Below are 19,496 nucleotides of genomic sequence, written 5' to 3' on the forward strand. Positions count from 1 at the left end.
CGCTAAACAAAGCTTTTAGGTTATAAAAGGTTTTTTTTTTTATTAAAATGCACTAGAATACAAGAAAATGGTATCTACCCCAGTAAATATTTTTGACCCACCCACAATTTTGTTTCTGATGCCCATGTTTAGTACTAGGCACAAATTACAACTAAGCATTTTGTCTTTTTTTATTAATGAGTTTTTAAATGGGTATATGACTGGACTGTAATCTTCTATCCTACAGGTGGACCAAAGCTTATGCCTGATAAGAAAAAGCTTAAAAGGAGTAAGTGTACGTAAACATTGCTGCTTTTATCAGTGTGTTGACATTGCTATTTTTTCCCCTGGTTATTTGTTATAGTTCTATTGTCTATTTCTCTAACTACTTACAACAGTCACAAAGGTTAGACAGTCATAAAAGAAATGTATAGTGTAGACCATTTGCAGAGTCTAATATAGGATTCAAATACTTCCTTGTGGGTAATAAATAACATTGATATCATAATTGTTAGATGGATACTTTGTGTTTAGTCTTTTTGAATTACAGGCTAAGAAGGAACAGAAAAATCCATGATCAGATGCTGTAAATATCAACAGTGACCCACTGTGTTAGTTAAACTTAATGCCTATAGCCAAACATAATCTAAACATCATGCTAAAAATGAAATTCATGTGTTTGCTTTTTTGTTTTGTTGTTTCCTTAATAGGGCAAAGCAGACATTTTGGTGGACTGGGAGCCCTGTCCAGTTTGGTATGTAATCTTCTGTTTGCTTGCTTTATCAATTAATGCATGCATTATTTATTTATTTATTTATTCACTTTAACTTTGTTTGTTTTTTTATTTGGCTACAATAATTTTCTTATCTGAACTGTTTCACAAATGACAAAAAAGAAACTTTTATTTATAAAAGACATGTTATAATTTGTGCTCCACACTTTCTCTTCTGTTTTAGTGATGAGATTTGGACCCATCCCTGGCAGCCAAAGGATTCTCTCCAAATTAATTAAATAAAAATTGTATTACACTAAAATTCCATTTTGGTTTCTGACTATTTATTAAATTTTTCTGTGCTGCATTTGAAGTCGTATTTACCTTCTGTAGTGGTAAAAAGTTGGAAATGTTCAAGAAATGTGACGCATGGAGTTTCTTTATTATTCTTTATGCCATTCCAGCATCTATGGCTATTTTCATTGTGAGAGGGACAATTTGACATTTCCAAATTGAATAACTAGCATGTTTTTGGCCTATGGGAGGAAACCGGAGTAAATTCATGCTGACACAGGGAGAACATGTAAACTCCACACAGGAAGGCCACCTGACCTAGTCTGGGCTCAAACCCGGGGACCTTCTTGCTGTGAGGCACCAGTGCTACCCACTACAAATGGAGTTTAATCTCAAAATGCTCAAAAGAAGATCTTCAGAAACATGTTTTATTTCATGATTATACATTGCACTATGCCAGGGCTATTCAAATCTTACCCTGGAGGGCCGGAGCACTGCATAGTTTAGCTCCAACCCTGATCAAACACACCTGAGTAGTGCTCCATCCCTCCAGGGTAAGATTTGAATGGCCCTGCACTATGCTATTCTATGTTGTTACTTCCTAAACCAATCATATCTTACTCTCATCTTATGTTACACTCTGCTGTAGTCAGTTGTCATTTCAGGGTAAAGTGATGCAACTCTCTTTCACCCCATTTCCATCTGCAGACAGTCCTCATTGCTTTAAGCTCCTAGGTATCCTTCCAGTGCGTGTTCATCAGGAGCTTGAGCATTGCTATTCACCTCTTCATCATCACCACCACCACCAGTGTTTAGACTCCACGGATTCCTTTATATATCATGCATTTCTCTGCACCTACATGTGGTCAATTTCCCAAAGGCTGCATCATTTAAATTTGTTGTGCATCTCGATAATGCATTTGTTTGATCACTCTTTAAGCTTCTAGTGAATAATTAAGCAATAAATAAGCGTTTGGTCTCTTTTACCTGTATCTTTGTGAAGAACCACAAATATTGCAAAAGATAATCCTTTTTGTTTTCACTATTCCATACATCATAATTCCAAACACAATATGACGGTGACATATGAAAAAGTAGACCAAAGAAATATCTTTGCCTTAGGTTGTTTTAAGTGGATGGGTTTGTAATACTTAATTATAAATAGGCTATCTGGATCACTATTATATACTAGCAAACCGTTTTTGTCACTAGTTAACAACTATTGTGAACTGAAAGTCTTTGTCTGGAGAGTAGACATTGCACCTTTTGAAAGTATTTATTGTTGTGGTACTGTTTAATATAAGATCGCTATTTGAAATGTACAGTAACACCCGCCGACACTGACCTTGAATTCCTACAGTAGGCTACTAGCTAAACTACCCCGAATGAACTGACATACTGCCGTGTTTTTCAACCTGAACATGTAAATACAAAATATTAATTTATGTTTCGGCTGTTTAAACTAAAATATCGTTGATATATAAATAGTAAATCCGTATAACCATATTCACGCTCTGAAAACCGGAAGAACTACAACTATTATGGCTGATTTGTACGAAGCTCTATGGCGCGTTACTCTGGATGTTGTAGTTTATAAGCACATGGGAGACGGCTGAACGCTCTACAATATCACCAATAAACTGACGTCCTCGCTATATAGTATAATGTATGTTTTAGCTGTAGTAGATTATTGAAACACATAGTATAAATACATTTTATAACCCTAACCCTAATTCAAGTCTGAAGAACTTCAAATATGGACACCGATTTGCATGCTTAGTAAAAAGTTCAGGGCGTATCTCTGCTGGGAATTGTAGTCTTTAAATACATTGGTATATTCACCATAATTAGAAGTAGGTAATATAAAACTGATGGTACTTCTAGGGGTTTTAAGGGGTGGGGAAAATATTAGTGTTGTCAGATTTTAAAAGTCTAATTGTTAAATGGGTGAAAATTGCTTATGGGCTATTTGTACTGCACTTTCAAATGGTGCCCAGTAGTGACTATACTCATGTGATAAGTGAGGTCCAGAGCTGTGTATAACTATTGGTCTCACATCTGTAGACATTCTTGTTGCTGGATTATAAGCTTTCAAAAATGGTAAAATGTTAAGGTTCAAAGGTCAGAATTTAGAAAGCATGAGCCATGTAGAATCTTTATACTCACATATGTTACTCCCCAGGTCAAGACCTTTCCAAGGATGCATTTGGTATAGCTCTATGATAAAATGTTTTTTTTCCCCTCATTTCACTGATTCAAGCTGTCCCTGGCCTAGAGAGCACTTACACAAATAAACACAAAGCTTCATTTTTATTTTGATATTTTATGTAGAAATAGTGCCCAAATTAGTTTGAGTTCTTTAATATGTTTAGTCATGTGACAAAGTTTTAATTCTCATACATTCTTGGACATGACTTTGCATCCATAGCTTCACAGAACCCTTTGAAAAGAAATTGTTTGACATGGCCTGAATTATTACCTTATTTGGATGATGACATCCAAGATCTGTTGTCTGCCTTAACCAGTGGTTTTCAATCTTGTCCCAGGGGACCCACAGCTCTGCATAATTTCTAGGTCTACCTTAACTGACAAACCAATTTCTGTTTATGGATCTCCCTTAATGAGCTGATGATCTGAAACTGTTCCCAGGTGATCCACTGCTCTGCACATTTTGCATGTCTCCCTTATCTGATTTAGATCATCAGCTCATTAAGGGAGAGATCCATGAACAGATCTGGGTTCTGGGTGCATCAGTTAAGGAAAACATACAAAATATGCAGAGCTGTGGGTCCTACTGATCTAGTTTGAGCTCTACCACTGCTAGAACACTCCAATGTCTAACCACTACCCACCACATCACTCATTTCCCTAAAAATGCCAAAATACCTGCAGTTAATGTATAAATACCAATACAAAATCATTACATCATCAAATATAAGCAAAAGCAAGCGGTTTGAAGTTAAGTAAAATATATGTATTAAAGGAAGGGTCACCACCAATCTTGCTCCTGGAGGGCTGGTGTCTCTGCAGAGTTTAGCTCCAGCCCTTCAGGTGAGTTTGATTAGGTTTGGGGCTAAACTCTGCAGAGACACCGACCCATCGGGAGCAGGATTGTTGACCCCTGCCTTAAAGCATGGTACTCCAACCTTTTTGTGAGCAAGGGCTACCACAATGGATAAAACAATTCTGCAGGGCCACGTTTTTTAAATAGTCTACTAAAACTTTTTTGTTTTACTTGGTGATTTTTATTTTATTTTACTTGATGTTTTATAATTGTTTAAAATGTAAACATACATAAAAGAAGCCAAGCTAATATAAAATATGTAATACATAAATAGTCCAGAGTGTGCTTTGGCAGACAATTCACAGGGCAACCTTGTTGGAAACCAATGCTTTAAAGCAGGGGTGGGCATTCCTGGTTCTGGAGGGCTACTGTCCTGCAAAGTTTAGCGCCAACCTTAATCAAACACACCTGAAAACCCTAATCAAAGGCTGCAATCAAAGGTTTGATTAAGGTTGGCGCTAAACATTGCAGGACAGTAGCCCTCCAGGACCAGGAATGCCCACCCCTGCTTTAAAGTAATGCATTTATTATATAATGCAGTCTGTTGTCAAATTAACCAAGAAACCCCATATAAATATGCATAATCACATTTTGTTTTTAACTAAAAATGTATGAACAAGTAAAAACATAATATGCTCATGTTTAGAAACACTTTATTTTTTGTCTTTCACAATAAAAGCAATGAAAATACATGAAATGCAAATTTGTCAATCAAGCCATAAGGCTGAATTTAATAACACTAGACTGTGAAGTTCACTTGAAAACCACCAGCAGAACAGGGAATAAAGTTATCTATCAAATGTAGTAATACACAATATAAGTGTAATCATAAAATATAAATGTAGTGTATTTTTCTTTTGCATACTATAGTCTTTAATGTACAATGTGCTTATAAGAACAGAACTGATAGTGACAGACACATTGCCAACAAATTATCCATCTTTAAGAAAGAATTTATGATGTTTATCTTCAATGGTGCACAATCCTATAATACACTCAATCAAGTAGAGTTTTCACATTTTGGCCTAAATGTGGTAATAAAGGTCACAAGGTCAGCAAAGTCATCCTGATGAATGTGCTTACAATATTTCATATCAACTTACCCATTATAAAACTTACTTTATTATCAATGATTATTCTGATTGGACTGAGCTCTGTTCAAAGCCATTGTAAAACACACCAATGACCTTACTGCATAACATCGATATTACTGCACCAATGCAAGTACATAAACACAATAAGGCACAACAAGCAGTGTTTTAACAGTGAGTTTGTGATGTGGCTAACAATGCCCATTAGCAACTTTAAATACACAAATTATGAATACACTAGCCAAATATAACATCAGTTCAATTATTACATCTGATAATATCATACAATGGTTGCACCTATATTGAGATGTTTGTGCATATTTAAGGAGCATCAACGTGCTAAATAACATGCTTGATAATCTAGACACAGGTTGAACATTTCAACAATATAGGATGCATACAGATAATAATGTAGTTAGCATACTAACACTACACAGATATATGCCAAGTCCATTTCCTTAAACGCAGTCCTTTGTGCAGTTTCTATCTGGGAAAGCAAGAGGTAGGAAAAGAAGGTTAAGTTCAGCTGTTTTAAGTGTGTAAAGCATTATTAATTACACAAAAATGTGATTTAATGTAACAGTAATGGGGATATTCCATCAATGCAGCTAAGGAAAGCTGTGCTCACTTGAAAACACCTTGCTTAAATTAACATTGTCAGTGAAATGGCTTGAGCCTACAGTGAAAGTCAGTGTAATATAGCAATTACAAGTCCATGTTGACTTTAACCGAGCCAGAATAGGTATATAGTGTGCTCGTGCACATAAGGTGCCCTGAAGAGTTAAGTACATTTTACGTTTTTAGGCAAACAGACACAGCTGTTCCTCAAACAAATAAACTAATTGTTCCCCAATTTCTTTCGTCCAAAACTTGAACCAGCCAATAGTTGACTTAGTTGAATAGTGACTTGACCAGTTGACTCTGTTACAAGCTGACAGTGTGTTGAAACCTTCTAAAACCAGCAGCTGGCAAATTGACAAGCTGTGTTGCAGCAACCCCATTAGCTGGCTTGAGTAGAGCTGAGATGAGCCAGTTCATGTGGCTGCAACTTCCCCCTGTTAACTTTTAAAACAGCTTTGTCTTGTTGTGAATCTTTGATCTGAACTGGGCTTAAGCCACAGTAATGGAACATAACTCCCACTTAAATTTGTGAGACTTATCAAAAATCTTTTCCTTTATCCACTTTGATGGAACAGCCTCTGGTCAATTTTTGAGAACAAACATACAAACAAACAAATAAATAAATAAATAAATAAAATACCTAAATTATGTTTTCCTCTTCATCCTCGCTGGTATCTGGACTGCTGAGGCCACTTTGATCTTCTTCTTCAACATGTAGAAGGACAGAGGCCTCAAGACCTAATGCAGTCTTGTATTGTTGAAGGACGACTTGTAACCCTTCTGACACCACTGACGATCTTCTTCTTAAGAGACAGCAAAGTCCTTCATTTCCCTTGTCTAAAATACAAAAGAGATTGTCTTTAATGTAAACTAACTTGATATTAATTTTGCTTTTTGAGGCCAAAGAACTTCAATAGAGTAAAAAAATTTCACCCATTCAAATCTACATACAAGAATGGCTGTCATTTTTCTGTGCATTGTTGCAATGGTACCCAGCTAGATGATTCTGTATAAACTGAGGCAACATGATGGCTCACTGAGGTAATTTAATGCAGAAAGACCAAAAGCAGAAAAAAGCATTTTGTGTTTCAGCCAATGTCTGATAGGTCCTTTTGGTTAACCGTTTTCTTCTTCAATATAGTTGTGCTTAAGTACACAGCAAAATTGGACAGTAAAAATTTCAGTGTTAAACATTTCTGACTTGAATTGAACACCTAAAGAGTAGATTTAACATATTCAGAGTAAATTGTTGTTCAGAGTTGGAGTTAATTGACAGAGTTAATAATGCCAGTTTCCTTACTATGCGTTCACACCGCCACCGACGAGAGCGTTAATGTGGCCAGAAGTCAGAGAAAACATTCGGCGGCAACCAATCAGAAGGTGGAAAAGGATTCCAGAGAATGTATTCGAGTGTCTGCTACTCTTTTTCTATAGCGTCGTTTGCAGGGCAGCCAGAGGGTTTTTTAAGCAGTCTCCATCAGCGTTGTGAACATACAGTTAGAGATGCAATTACAGTCCACCCACACATTTCAGTCTTCCGTTTGGGCTGGTCGCCTGTCATTCAGTGAAACTAAATTATTTAAACTCATTTTTAATGCTCCTATTTTAACTGTAACGAACTTTTTTAAACTTTTTGTGTTCGTTTTCCTTGAACCCTAGTTAAACGAACACTGCTGGGTTATATATATATATATATATATATATATATATATATATATATATATATATATATATATATATATATATATATATATATATATATATATATATATATATATATATATATATATATATTGTCCCAATCTTAAAGTGTGTTAAAAAGTAACACTGATGAAGATCTGCAATCTTTTACTTTATTCTCTCTATCACCATCTCTGTGTTATGTGTTATTTTCTTAACTCAGGTTTAGATGTTGGCTGTTTCCTTTAAACCACACACTCCAAAATGGCACGTTTTTGCTCGCACTTACAAAGTGGCAATTTTAACATGCTATAATAAATTATGTGTGGGGTATTTTAAGCTAAAACTTCACATACGCATTCTGGGGACACCAAACATTTATTTAACACAATAAAACATGTCATAATATGACCCCTTTAAAACTTTCGTGAGTTAAAGAAACTGGCATTGTTTTAAATATTTAACTCTGTCCTGTGTTAAACTAGTACTACCTAAATCACAGTCTAGCAAAGCCGTATTTGTTGAAAACAACAATAATGCCTATTTTATTATGTACAAGCCAAATGACCATGGTAAACAGAGCAATAACCGTTCTACTCCATATAAGTTCGGAGACTGAGGGTGACTTCTTTATTCAAACTTTGAATTGACAGGATTTTTATTTAACTTACCCTCCTCAGCCATCTTGTTCTTGAGAGCCACTGCCAGGCTCTGCACACATGTGTATTGTTGAGCCATCTCCAACACCACAATGCCCCTTTCCTCGTGCAGTCGCATTGTCAACATCACTTGGTCATGCAATCGTTTCTTGACTGAAATGTTTGCTAAGAATCAATCAACAGTTATATGTTAATTTGAGACCATATTGCATAATAGCATTATGCATATTTGTTACAAACTGATACATAATAAGCAAACACCAATAAATTAAATGAATATTTTAACACTGACTATTTTGCATGCTTTTGTTCAGAATACTCTATAAAGCAAAACTGTAAATAAATTCTTGACATACCACTGCCATGAAGGTCCCATGGCCATATCTGAGACACACTGCTCTCTCCAGTGAGGGAATGCTCCACCACAGCTAGGTCAATGATGTTTGTGGCAGAGTCTAGTACAAGATCATTGTAGTTCTGTATCTCCTGAAGAAGGAGCTTTTGTCATCTGCCAGCTTCCTTTGAAGGCGGTGGCAAAGCTTGCTGCTGTCTAGAAAGACATTTACAGGGATTTGTATACTGTTCACCAAGAAAAAATGTTACAAGCAAAAGGGAAAGCAGCAATTGAATTTTATGTGAAAATTACAATTTAGATTGACAAAGAGGTAACTGAAAGATCCATTTGGGGGAGGAAGCTAAAATGTTACAGCTACATAAATCCTACAGACTAGACATTTCAAGAACAGAATTCAGAATTAAATGCTAATTCCATGTAATTGTTGTTGGAAAGTAGGATGCATACATTAGCTTGAATTTATCAAGCTATTAAATTATAATAGTTATACCATTCTGACAGTAGAGAGTTTGCTTGCGCAGCATCACACTAAGATAAAGCCCCTCAAATGACTGCTGAAGTTTTCTGTGTGTGGTGTCTTGACTGGCATGAGATGTTTCTGATGTCTCTGTAGAAGGGATAATGAAAGCAAATTCACTGTTTAAACAACACACAAACATTTCAGAGGATAAATTTGTATATAAAAGCCATTTTAATGGTTTAAAACAACTTTACTTGATATGTATGGTTCCTGCAAAGAACTATAATAAACATAAACACAACATAAATGTGCAATAACATCTGATGGTGAGATGAAGTTGGCTTGTTTATGGTGGCAGGAGATGTCACCAACTGTTTAACCTCCTAAGACCCGAGCTTTGGTTTGGCTTGCATTTTAGATTTCTTCCAGCTATTTGGGGTCAGGAAAAATCAACAAATATATTAACCAAATATATTTTTTTTGAAAATGAAGCAGTGTAATTGTTCATGTTTGTGTACCAGGTTCCAGTTACACAGAATAAAGTATTATGATGCAAACAACAAAAAATGTGATGTCCATGTATGTGGACACACCAGGTCTTAGGAGGTTAAGAAATAGATGATAAGCCTACCATCTTTGGCACTTGTTTAATATCAAACTAAAAATGTTACATAGTAGTACCACGAGCTACCCATTCTTTCACATCAGAAAGCCATTGTGACATTCCTTTATCTGTGCGATGTAGCTTTGTTTTTAGTTCTGCTAGCCTTGCAGTCTCGTGCTGGATGTCTGATGAACAGTGTTATTCAATAATCAGGATTGTTGTACATTGTACAATTAACAACAGGCAAAATGCACACAACAACTAAAAGACACACAAAACATTTATAAAAAAATAAAAATAAAAACTTACTTTCACATATATTGTGGAAAGTGCCTGATGTAGAGAGATACTTTTTTATGGTTCCAGCCCATTGCATGCAATGTAAGCATGTCCACCCCTGCCGTTGAAAGAAAATAATGAGGGTATGATGCTCAATATAAAAAAGTATACAAAAATCTTACAAACACTCTGATCACCTGCTTTGGACATATATTTGGTTGTACGGGCACAACGTGAACGGTAGCTGTTCACTTGCTCCACTCACCGGTGGTTGTCCCTGTTCCTTCCTGGTTCCTACCACTTCATTTAATCTGTGAATAAATGGTGGAAGACTAATTTAAGAATTCAAGACTAATTCAATTCAAATAAATTTAATTTATATAGCCCAATATCACATTTGTCCTCAAAAGGCTTTTACAACCTGTACAAGAAATGGTTATGCCAAAAAGAATCTAAATAGTGTAGTCAAGCCATTAACTTCTATTTCTTATGAATGTACATTACACATGTACGTATGAAGCAAAAATATTATACATACCTCAAACTTTTTTGTGTGGCTCAAGCATGCATAACATTAAGGAAAGGTTTCATTGAGGTCAGCTCCTGAAGATCAGGAAGGACACTAGCAACTTTCTTCAAGTATGGCCAATATTTGCAAGCCACAGTCTATGAAACACACAACAAACACAACAAATCAAATTAAAATGATGGTGTCATACAATACAGTATATGGCATTTATTCCTAATTTGATTTAGGAGTACTTGGTAGGCAAAAGTAGAAATCAACTCCGAACAAGATTTTTTTGTGTAACAACTATTTTGTCAAGTTATGATTAAAACTTGCATTTTCAGTGCTTTTTGTATGGTGTTGACAAATCTAGACACCGCACTGTCTTCAGCCACAAAAAACAGGATCACCAGAGCTAAGAAAGAAAAATAGGAAATCCATCAATTAAAGTAAATAAATAAACCAATAAAAATACTGGAATAAAGACCACCTTCTGTTTGGGCAAAAGCGATATAGCTTTCTGTTTCGATCTGCTGAAGCAGCCAACAATTCTAGCGTCCAGGCTTGGCAGGTGAAAGGAGCACCACACCAGAGCTGGTCTGCTTCAAATGAAGCGTATGAAAACTCCAAGAAGCTGCGTTGCAGTGCATCGCCATTGATATATCCAAACTGGAAGATATATAGAATGAAATAGTAATTGTGATATTGTCTGCTTATGGAGTTTTGAATAAAATGATAACATTTACACTTACTCTTCCTCCACACTTCGTGCGATGCTCCAGCAGCTTTGCGAAGGCTTGTCTGGAGAAGCTTGGAGAGATGACCTTGAGTTCTTGAAAGGAGATCAGGAGGTCCAGTGTGTAAAGTGTGGTGTTGTTTATTGAAGCTGGCCAATATCCACTCCTCAGAAGGTCTTTCAGGTCTGGGGTCCTTTGCTGTTTGCATGTTTAACAGACATATAGTGGCTAATGCAAGTCAAAACACCCTTGGAAAAAAAAACATTTACCACATACTATATTTTAAAACAGTTAGTTCATTCTGCACATTGTGAATGTTTAAGAGACATCTTATAAGTTTCTATAATCCAAGTATAGCACTCCTTCCTGCCTAACTTCTCGAGTAGTATCATTTGCTAACTCACCAAATTGCTTTGCAACAGCTAACATTTTTTGTTTGTCTGCAGAGAACAAAAATATAAAGATATCTGTCTTTGTTTCGATTAATAACGATACCATGTGTGTAGCAAGGTTAAAGTCCAGGGAAGTGAGAACTGATGAATGATGAACATATCTAAAATCACAAAATAAATAAATAATAACTAAACATAAATTGCATGCAGTTGACCCCCGTTTAGACTCCCACAACAGGCCTTGCTCACGATGCCCTACTTGGATTGTAATGTGCTATACAATGCACATTGACTCTACTGCAATTGTAAGCACAATGCCACAGCATTGAAAACATCAAAACATAGTGTGAAAAACATCAAATCTAAAATGGAAATCTAAACTGTGAATTGGTTTTACCATTGATGGTAATTAAAATGATTGGTTTGCCTGAAAGCATTATTACGTTTGTGCGTTTACAACAGTGGTATGTCATCTTGCCGACTGCCAAAAAGAAAGAAAACCACTAGTTTAGATTACCTGTTACTCGCTGCAGACACATAAAAACATCAAAATTAGGGCTTTTTTGAGAACATACCTTGTGTTGAGTGCAATATCCATCTTCCCCTTTAATGATGCATTTGGTTGGACGGATGGCTACAAAAAACCTATTAATTACACATTCCCTATTGGGGAGTGGCTGTTTTTTGTGACGTAATACATCACGGTCCCCACAGAACCACTCTCTGCACCTTGGGAGAAAAATAAATTAACATTATTCTAGGTGAATAACTCATATAAAAATAATACACTAAACCAGACTATTCAAGATTTAGTTGGATTCTAGGTTTGATTTTTTTGTATGGGAATGCATAGTGGTTCAACGTTTAGCACTATCACCTCACAGCAAGAAGGTCCTAGATTTAATTTTCTCTTAAATGTGTTTTTATCTGGTTTCTCAAATCCCCCCAAAAACATGCATCTTAAACCATAAAGCAGGGCACTGTGCATTAATTCTTAGCAAGCATACTTTAAGTAATTAAAGTTTAATATTATTGACTAAATAAAATTAAACTCAAATTAATCAATGCGACTTACCAAATTCCTCATGAGGATTTAGTTTTGCTGAGGGTACAGTTAGGTGGAAACTCCACACTGGATGACAGGAAGCACTAAACCTGTAAAAGTGACTGCAACAGTACACAGAACAGGTTAGGCTATCACTACATACATGATCTTTTCAACTTATATACAGAACTGTTTATGAAATCAGATGTATTTCTGTTAAGGGTTTGGTAAAGACATAACGAAGTACTTGACATGATAGTATACTTAAGTGTTATACTCTATTTCTTACGTGTTTTGTCATATTTAAATGTTTTAAACTGTTAATACTCAAATACAATTACAATGTTATTCCGTAATTTGATTTGGTCCACCATTTACATTTCAATTCCTACAAATCTGAAATAATTCAGATATACCCTGTAGCTGAGGCTTGGCGTCACCCTCCTTGCCTCCCCCTCGGCTTGCCCCAGCCAACAAAGATCCTTTTAGAGGTCTGTGAAGGGTCTCTTCTAGGGCATAAACGTTTCGTCTCCACAGCTGCTCTCTGTGTGTTGAAGTGAATATTTCTTGTAAGACTAATAAAGGTACAGGACGTGAAAGACATGCAACAACTAAAAGGAAACACAGCATAGTGTAAGTATTGAAACACCTAAATGAGCCTTGGCATAGATTCTCCAAGCCTCTGAAACTCAGGGGATGAAACCTCTCTTTTCCAAAATATATTACCTTATTAAAACATGCCACGGAACATTATAGGATATTAGTTGCTAAATAAGTTGCTATTACAATATACCGTATTAAATCTTCAACACTCATCTCTTTTCCATATTTATAATTTTTATTTTAAGTTGTCACACATCCATTATGTTTAAGTATAAACTAACAGGTAAATAAAAACTCTAACCTTGGCTTCAGCTAGAATGTGGTCATGGTTCAGCTCAAGAGCCATGAGCCTCCCCTCTTGGTAGTGGGGATCCTGTTTGTGATGGGTATATCTGGTGGCCATTGCAAAGCAGACAAAGACAGAAAGACAAACACACAGCTGGACAGACAGGTACAACAGATGCAGTATATAGAGATAGGTTGCAAGTTAAGAAAGAACCATGAATTTGAAAAAAAAAAAAGTTAAACCATGTTTGGTTTAGTAAAACCATTTTGCAAATAATCGATACACAAACCGTAGATACTACACTTTTACCACAAAAACATGGTTAATTTTCGTACGGGTATGGCAATGTCAGCCTAATGCCAAAAGAAAGGCGTGAATTATAACATTTAAACAAATAGTGAACTTTAAACGAAAGCATCGTGACTTACCTGGACAATGATTTTCGCGTATGAGAGAATCCCTGTCACGAGTACCGAAGAAGAAATCACCCAATAGCAAAGAGGACTGGCTCAGATTCCATAGCAACGGAGGCAGAGAGGATTCTGGGAAATGCAGGCGTCCGAAACTGACTTATTTTTTTTTACAATCAAAGTAGAAACAATCAAAATTGATGGCCATAACATCGTATTGTTGAATTATCAAGCACACGTTAGTGTTCATGTGTTGAGAAAATATTGTGATCTGCAGCGGGCCCACATGTAGTTTTAGCTGGTGCCTTCACCATAGTAGATGTCGATAAGGCTCATGGGTACTGTAGTATTTACTCTTGTATTTGACACACGAAACCGATCGAAAAATCAATATTATAGGATAAACATCTCCTGATTAAATGTTGAGTAAAGTAGCGCTTAAAGTGTAATCAATTAATGACAAATAAAGTAAAACAATCCCTGGTATATACCATTGCAATACATTAGATTAAATTCGTGCTTATAAACACGAAAAAAATAATAGGACAAAAAAACGTGGTGCAGGCACGAAAAATACTTCCTATTGAAATACATTAGATTGAAAGTCGTTCTGACTGGCACGAAAAAAGGGGAAAATCGTGTCCATGGACACGAATCAATAGATTAAATTACACGAACTGCCTTGAGACTGGGTCCTATCTTAATTAAACATACAGCAAATATACAGTCCTGTAAACATGTCATTTTAATGTAGAACAATATATATATATATATATAACTTAAAGAGAGAGAAAGTCGTGATACCGCTTCAGACAAGGGATTCTGCCCCACGAAAATGTAGTCACCGCACCAATGAATGTAACAGCCGCACGCTACTGCAAAATACACATTTGAACAATAAAATCAATCGCCTAAAACATACTTGCAGCGCAGGCATGAATACCCCCATTTCGTCAAAATCCAAAGATGAGGGATTTGGATTCAAATATCGGACGACCCTTCTACGTTGTCAAGCGACGAATTGGGGGGTACCCTCAACGTCAGCTTATAGACGTGAGGGGAATGACCAACTGTGCGTGATCGAAAATAATAAAATATCTTAATATCTACGTTAATTAAGGCATGTTTTAAACACACAGCAAATACAGCCCTGTAAATATGTCATTTTATTGTATACCAAATATATCTATATAAAAAAGAGAGAGAGAAAAGTCGTGATACACCGATTCAGACAAGGCTTTCCGCTCCACGAAAATGTTTGGTCACCGCATTAATAATGATTGTAACCGTTTATGCGCCGCACGCTTGTGCAAAATGCACATTTGCAGCATATAATCAATCGCCTAAAACCATATTGCGCAGGCAAACCGATAAACCCATTTCGTCAAAATTCAAAGATGAGGGGTTTGCATTCAAATCTACAGGGCGACCCTCTACGTTTTCAAGCGACGAATAGGGGGTACCCTCAACGTCGGCTATGAACGTGAGGGGGTCATGACCAAACGGCAGTATGTGACGAATAGGGTGTGAGACTGTGTTGGATGCACATGTTTAAGTAAACGGCTAATCATCACGTGTTTGAGAAAACAGCGGTTTAGTCTTCACATGTTAAAGTGAAGTAAAGTTAAGGCATATACTGATAATAAATAATGAAGAGTCATCTTTAAGTACAAGAGATGCCATGTTTTTTAATGTTTTATTAATTAACAATGAATTCACGTGTTGAGTCATGAGTCAAGTTGTAGTTAATGATGACTCTTCCTTAGTTTATGATTGATATATGCCTTTACTCAACATTACTTTATATTTAAGCAAGAATCTTTAATTGTTTAAAAGAACAGCAGTTTAGTCTTCACATGTATAAGAGGACAACGGTTTAGTCTTCACGTGTTTAAGTGAACAGTGTTTTAGTATTCATGTGTTTAATTGAACAGTGGTTTAGTCTTCACGTGTTTAAGTGAACAGTGTTTTAGTCTTCACTCGTTTAAGTGAAGAGTGGTTTAGTCTTCATGTGTTTTAGTGATCAGTGGTTTAGTCTTCACTCGTTTAAGTGAACAGTGGTTTAGTCTTCATGTGTTTTAGTGAACAGTGGTTTAGTCTTCACACGTTTAAGTGAACAGTGGTTTAGTTTTCACACGTTTAAGTGAACAGCAGTTTAGTCTTCACGCGTTTACGTGTACAGTGGTTTAGTCTTCACATTTAAGTAAATAGTGGTTTAGTCTTCATGCGTTTAAGAGAACAGCGGTTTAGTCTTCACGTGATTAAGAGAACAGCGGTTTAGTCTTCACATGTTTAAGGGAACAGCAGTTTAGTCTTCATGCGTTTAAGAGAACATCAGTTTGGTCTTTACGGGGCAGTTTCCCAGACAGAGATTAGACTAGTCCTAGACTAAAATAAATGAAAGAGCTGTCCAAACTGAAAACAACTTACACTTACATATCTTAAAATACATCAGGGCCCTTTATTTTACTTCAAAATGCACACAGGTAACGTTTTTAGTAAGGCATGTTTGTTAAAACTAGTTATATTTCCTAATTAAACTACGGCCTAGTCCTGGCTTAAACTAATCCCTGTCCGGGAAACCACCCCTACATGTTTAAGGGAACAGCAGGTTAGTCTTCACGGGTTTAAGAGAACGGCGGTTTAGTCTTCACGCGTTTAAGAGAACAGCGGTTTAGTCTTCACGCATTTAAGAGATCAGCGGTTTAGTCTTCACATGTTTAAGGGAACAGCGGTTTAGTCTTCACATGTTTAAGGGAACAGCGGGTTAGTCTTCACGCATTTAAGAGAACAGCGGTTTACTCTTCACGTGTTTTAGAGAACAGCGGTTTAGTCTTCACGTGGTTAACAGAACAGCGGTTTAGTCTTCACATGTTTAAGAGAACAGCGGTTTAGTCTTCATGTGTGCAAGGGAACAGCGGGTTAGTCTTCACGTGTTTAACAGAACAGCGGTTTAGTCTTCACGTGTTTAAGAGAACAGCGGTTTAGTCTTCACGTGTTTAACAGAACAGCATTTTAGTCTTCACGTGTTTAAGAGAACAGCAGTTTAGTCTTCATGTGTGCAAGGGAACAGCGGTTTAGTCTTCACGTGTTTAAGGGAACAGCGGTTTAGTCTTCACATGTTTAAGGGAACAGCGGGTTAGTCTTCACGTGTTTAAGGGAACAGCGAGTTAGTCTTCACGTGTTTAAGGGAACAGCGGGTTAGTCTTCACGCGTTTAACAGAACAGTGTTTTAGTCATCATGTGTTTAAGTGAACAGCAGTTTAGTCTTCATGCATTTAAGTGAACAACGATTTAGTCTTCACGTGTTTAAGTGATCAGCAGTTTAGTCTTCATGTGTGTAAGAGAACAGTGGTTTAGTCGTCATGTGTGTAAGGGAACAGTGGTTTAGTCTTCACACGTTTAAGTGAACAGCGGTTTAGTCTTCACACGTTTAAGTGAACAGCGGTTTAGTCTTCACACGTTTAAGTGAACAGCGGTTTAGTCTTCACATGTTTAAGGGAACAGCGGGTTAGTCTTCACGTGTTTAAGGGGACAGCGAGTTAGTCTTTACGTGTTTAAGGGAACAGCGGGTTAGTCTTCACGCGTTTAACAGAACAGTGTTTTAGTCATCATGTGTTTAAGTGAACAGCAGTTTAGTCTTCATGCATTTAAGTGAACAACGATTTAGTCTTCATGTGTTTAAGTGATCAGCAGTTTAGTCTTCATGTGTGTAAGAGAACAGTGGTTTAGTCGTCATGTGTGTAAGGGAACAGTGGTTTAGTCTTCACACGTTTAAGTGAACAGCGGTTTAGTCTTCACACGTTTAAGTGAACAGCGGTTTAGTCTTCACATGTTTAAGTGAACAGCGGTTTAGTCTTCATGTGTTTAATAGAACAGCGGTTTAGTTTTCAGGTGTTTAGGTGAAAAGTGGTTTAGTCTTCACAGGTTTAAGTGAACAGCGGTTGAGTCTTCTTCACGTGTTTATGAGAGCAGAGGGGTTTTCCTGCAAGCCTCAGCAGTGCAGCAACTTGAGTTGTAAAAGAAGTGCGTGCAGGATGAGTGAGAGAGAGAGAGAGGGAGAGAAAGAGAGAGAGGGCAGAGGAGAGAGAGCTTCCATCATTGCGTCTATACAGCTCTATGGTTTATTTTTTGCCACATAATTACCTGGAGCATGGGCTGTGTCGCCTCCAGAACACCAGTAGGTGAGAATCTCACTCTCTGTTATTCCTCCCGTGCGCATGAGAAAGAGTCGAGATCAGATCTCATCAGAGCACTCATATATATTTATTTATATATATGTAACCTGAGCCTGCAGACCGCAGCCCACACACACACACACAGTTCTGATTTACAGGGACTGCATGGATGCTGATCTGCATTATGTGTGAGTGGATGGGACTGAATGATCAGATTAGATTACAGAGGTTTTCCTCACTGCAGAAACATTGAATGTGGACGTCCTGCGCATGCAGATGCATTTTAAACCGCTTCAGCGCTCATTTAGCATGCTGTAGATTATTTCTTCTCTCTCACATGGATCCGGTTACAGAGCTTTTGTGCAGCGTACGTGAGTCATGCCGCATGTAAACAGAAGTAGAACGAGCCACGTCTACATCTATAGGGTTGTTTACAGCAGTGAGTGAGTGTGCGCATGTGTACTTTATACTTGTTCTTCATTAGATTTATACATTTACATCCAGTTACATTTAAACTAATATGTGTTGGGTCTCATCCATCCAGCCAAACCAATACAAAACAAATGCGTTTGTAAAATAACAGATAAATATAGTAATTGCTTCAGGAAGCTAAACACTTAAAACAATGTGCCAAATGATTCCAAAGAATAATGATTTTTGGCTGTAAAGTACCCTTGAAAGAAAATAAACTTTGACTAAATGGTTCTTTGTGGAGCCAAAATTGCTTCTTCTATGACATCATTATGAATGAACCTTTATTAAGAGTTTAGTGGTGAGTCTTTCAATCATGTTTTAATGTAAAAATGAATTATGATGAATTATTTATTCATAATAATGGAGGTGTGCATAAGTCTTATTGATGGAGCTGTGTGCTCACATTAGACAAAAATTTGGGGGAAAACTGTTGACAATTACAGCTAACCAGTATGTTGAACTAGTGTTTAAATTGTGGGGGAGGGCTGGGGTGGTCCCTGACCCCCTATAAAGCACAAAATTATAATTAAAGGGGGGGTATTCAAATTAAAATAATACATGGATTTAAAATTCTAGTGCTGCGCTGCCACAAATCAATACTGTCCATTATTTGGTGCAATTTCGCAATAAACTAATCCAAATTTCTGAAATAAATATAAACTCTTAAGTGCACCTCATGCTGTGCATGTGGAGTAATTGACAGATTGTTAGATTTTGGGTTATATTTAGGATTGGGTAAGGGTTTTTAAAGCTTCTCAATTTATTATTTCACACTCATTTGAGGGGTAAAATTGGTTACCCATATGGCAAAAAATAAATGTCTCTGGCCAATTAAAAAAATATGCTAAATACATTTTGAAGAAAGTAAAAGTTATATATATATTTTTTATTTTGACCATATATTTAGTTACATATATATTAACATATATTTATTAACATATATTTCAAAATGTATTTCAGGGCAACAAATACTTTTTTAATTTTACCGGCCATACAGGAAAAAAATATTAAGCATATTTTTAGAAGTTTGTACATTTTTACAGTTGAATATTTACTTTAAACCTT

The 19,496-nt window shown here is 36.5% G+C and overlaps 1 protein-coding gene across 4 annotated transcripts in view; it reads left to right on the forward strand.

The window, feature by feature from the left end:
* The window catches only part of LOC141349069 (protein FAM131A-like), a 46,635-nt gene that overhangs the window by 7,384 nt on the left and 19,755 nt on the right, over positions 1-19,496 (forward strand). The window contains exon 1 of one of the 4 annotated variants that reach the window (XM_073865690.1): positions 17,693-17,963. The exons of 2 other annotated variants lie outside the window; for them this stretch is intronic. In XM_073865690.1, coding sequence (XP_073721791.1) covers positions 17,933-17,963 — 31 coding nt within the window. In that variant the 5' untranslated portion in view covers positions 17,693-17,932. Of the gene's footprint in view, positions 1-17,692; positions 17,964-19,496 lie in introns of those variants that run through there. One more of the 4 variants, XM_073865693.1, reaches the window with a different exon arrangement.

The sequence above is a fragment of the Misgurnus anguillicaudatus genome, unplaced genomic scaffold (assembly GCF_027580225.2).
Source record: "Misgurnus anguillicaudatus unplaced genomic scaffold, ASM2758022v2 HiC_scaffold_33, whole genome shotgun sequence".
Classification (NCBI taxonomy): Eukaryota; Metazoa; Chordata; class Actinopteri; order Cypriniformes; family Cobitidae; genus Misgurnus; species Misgurnus anguillicaudatus.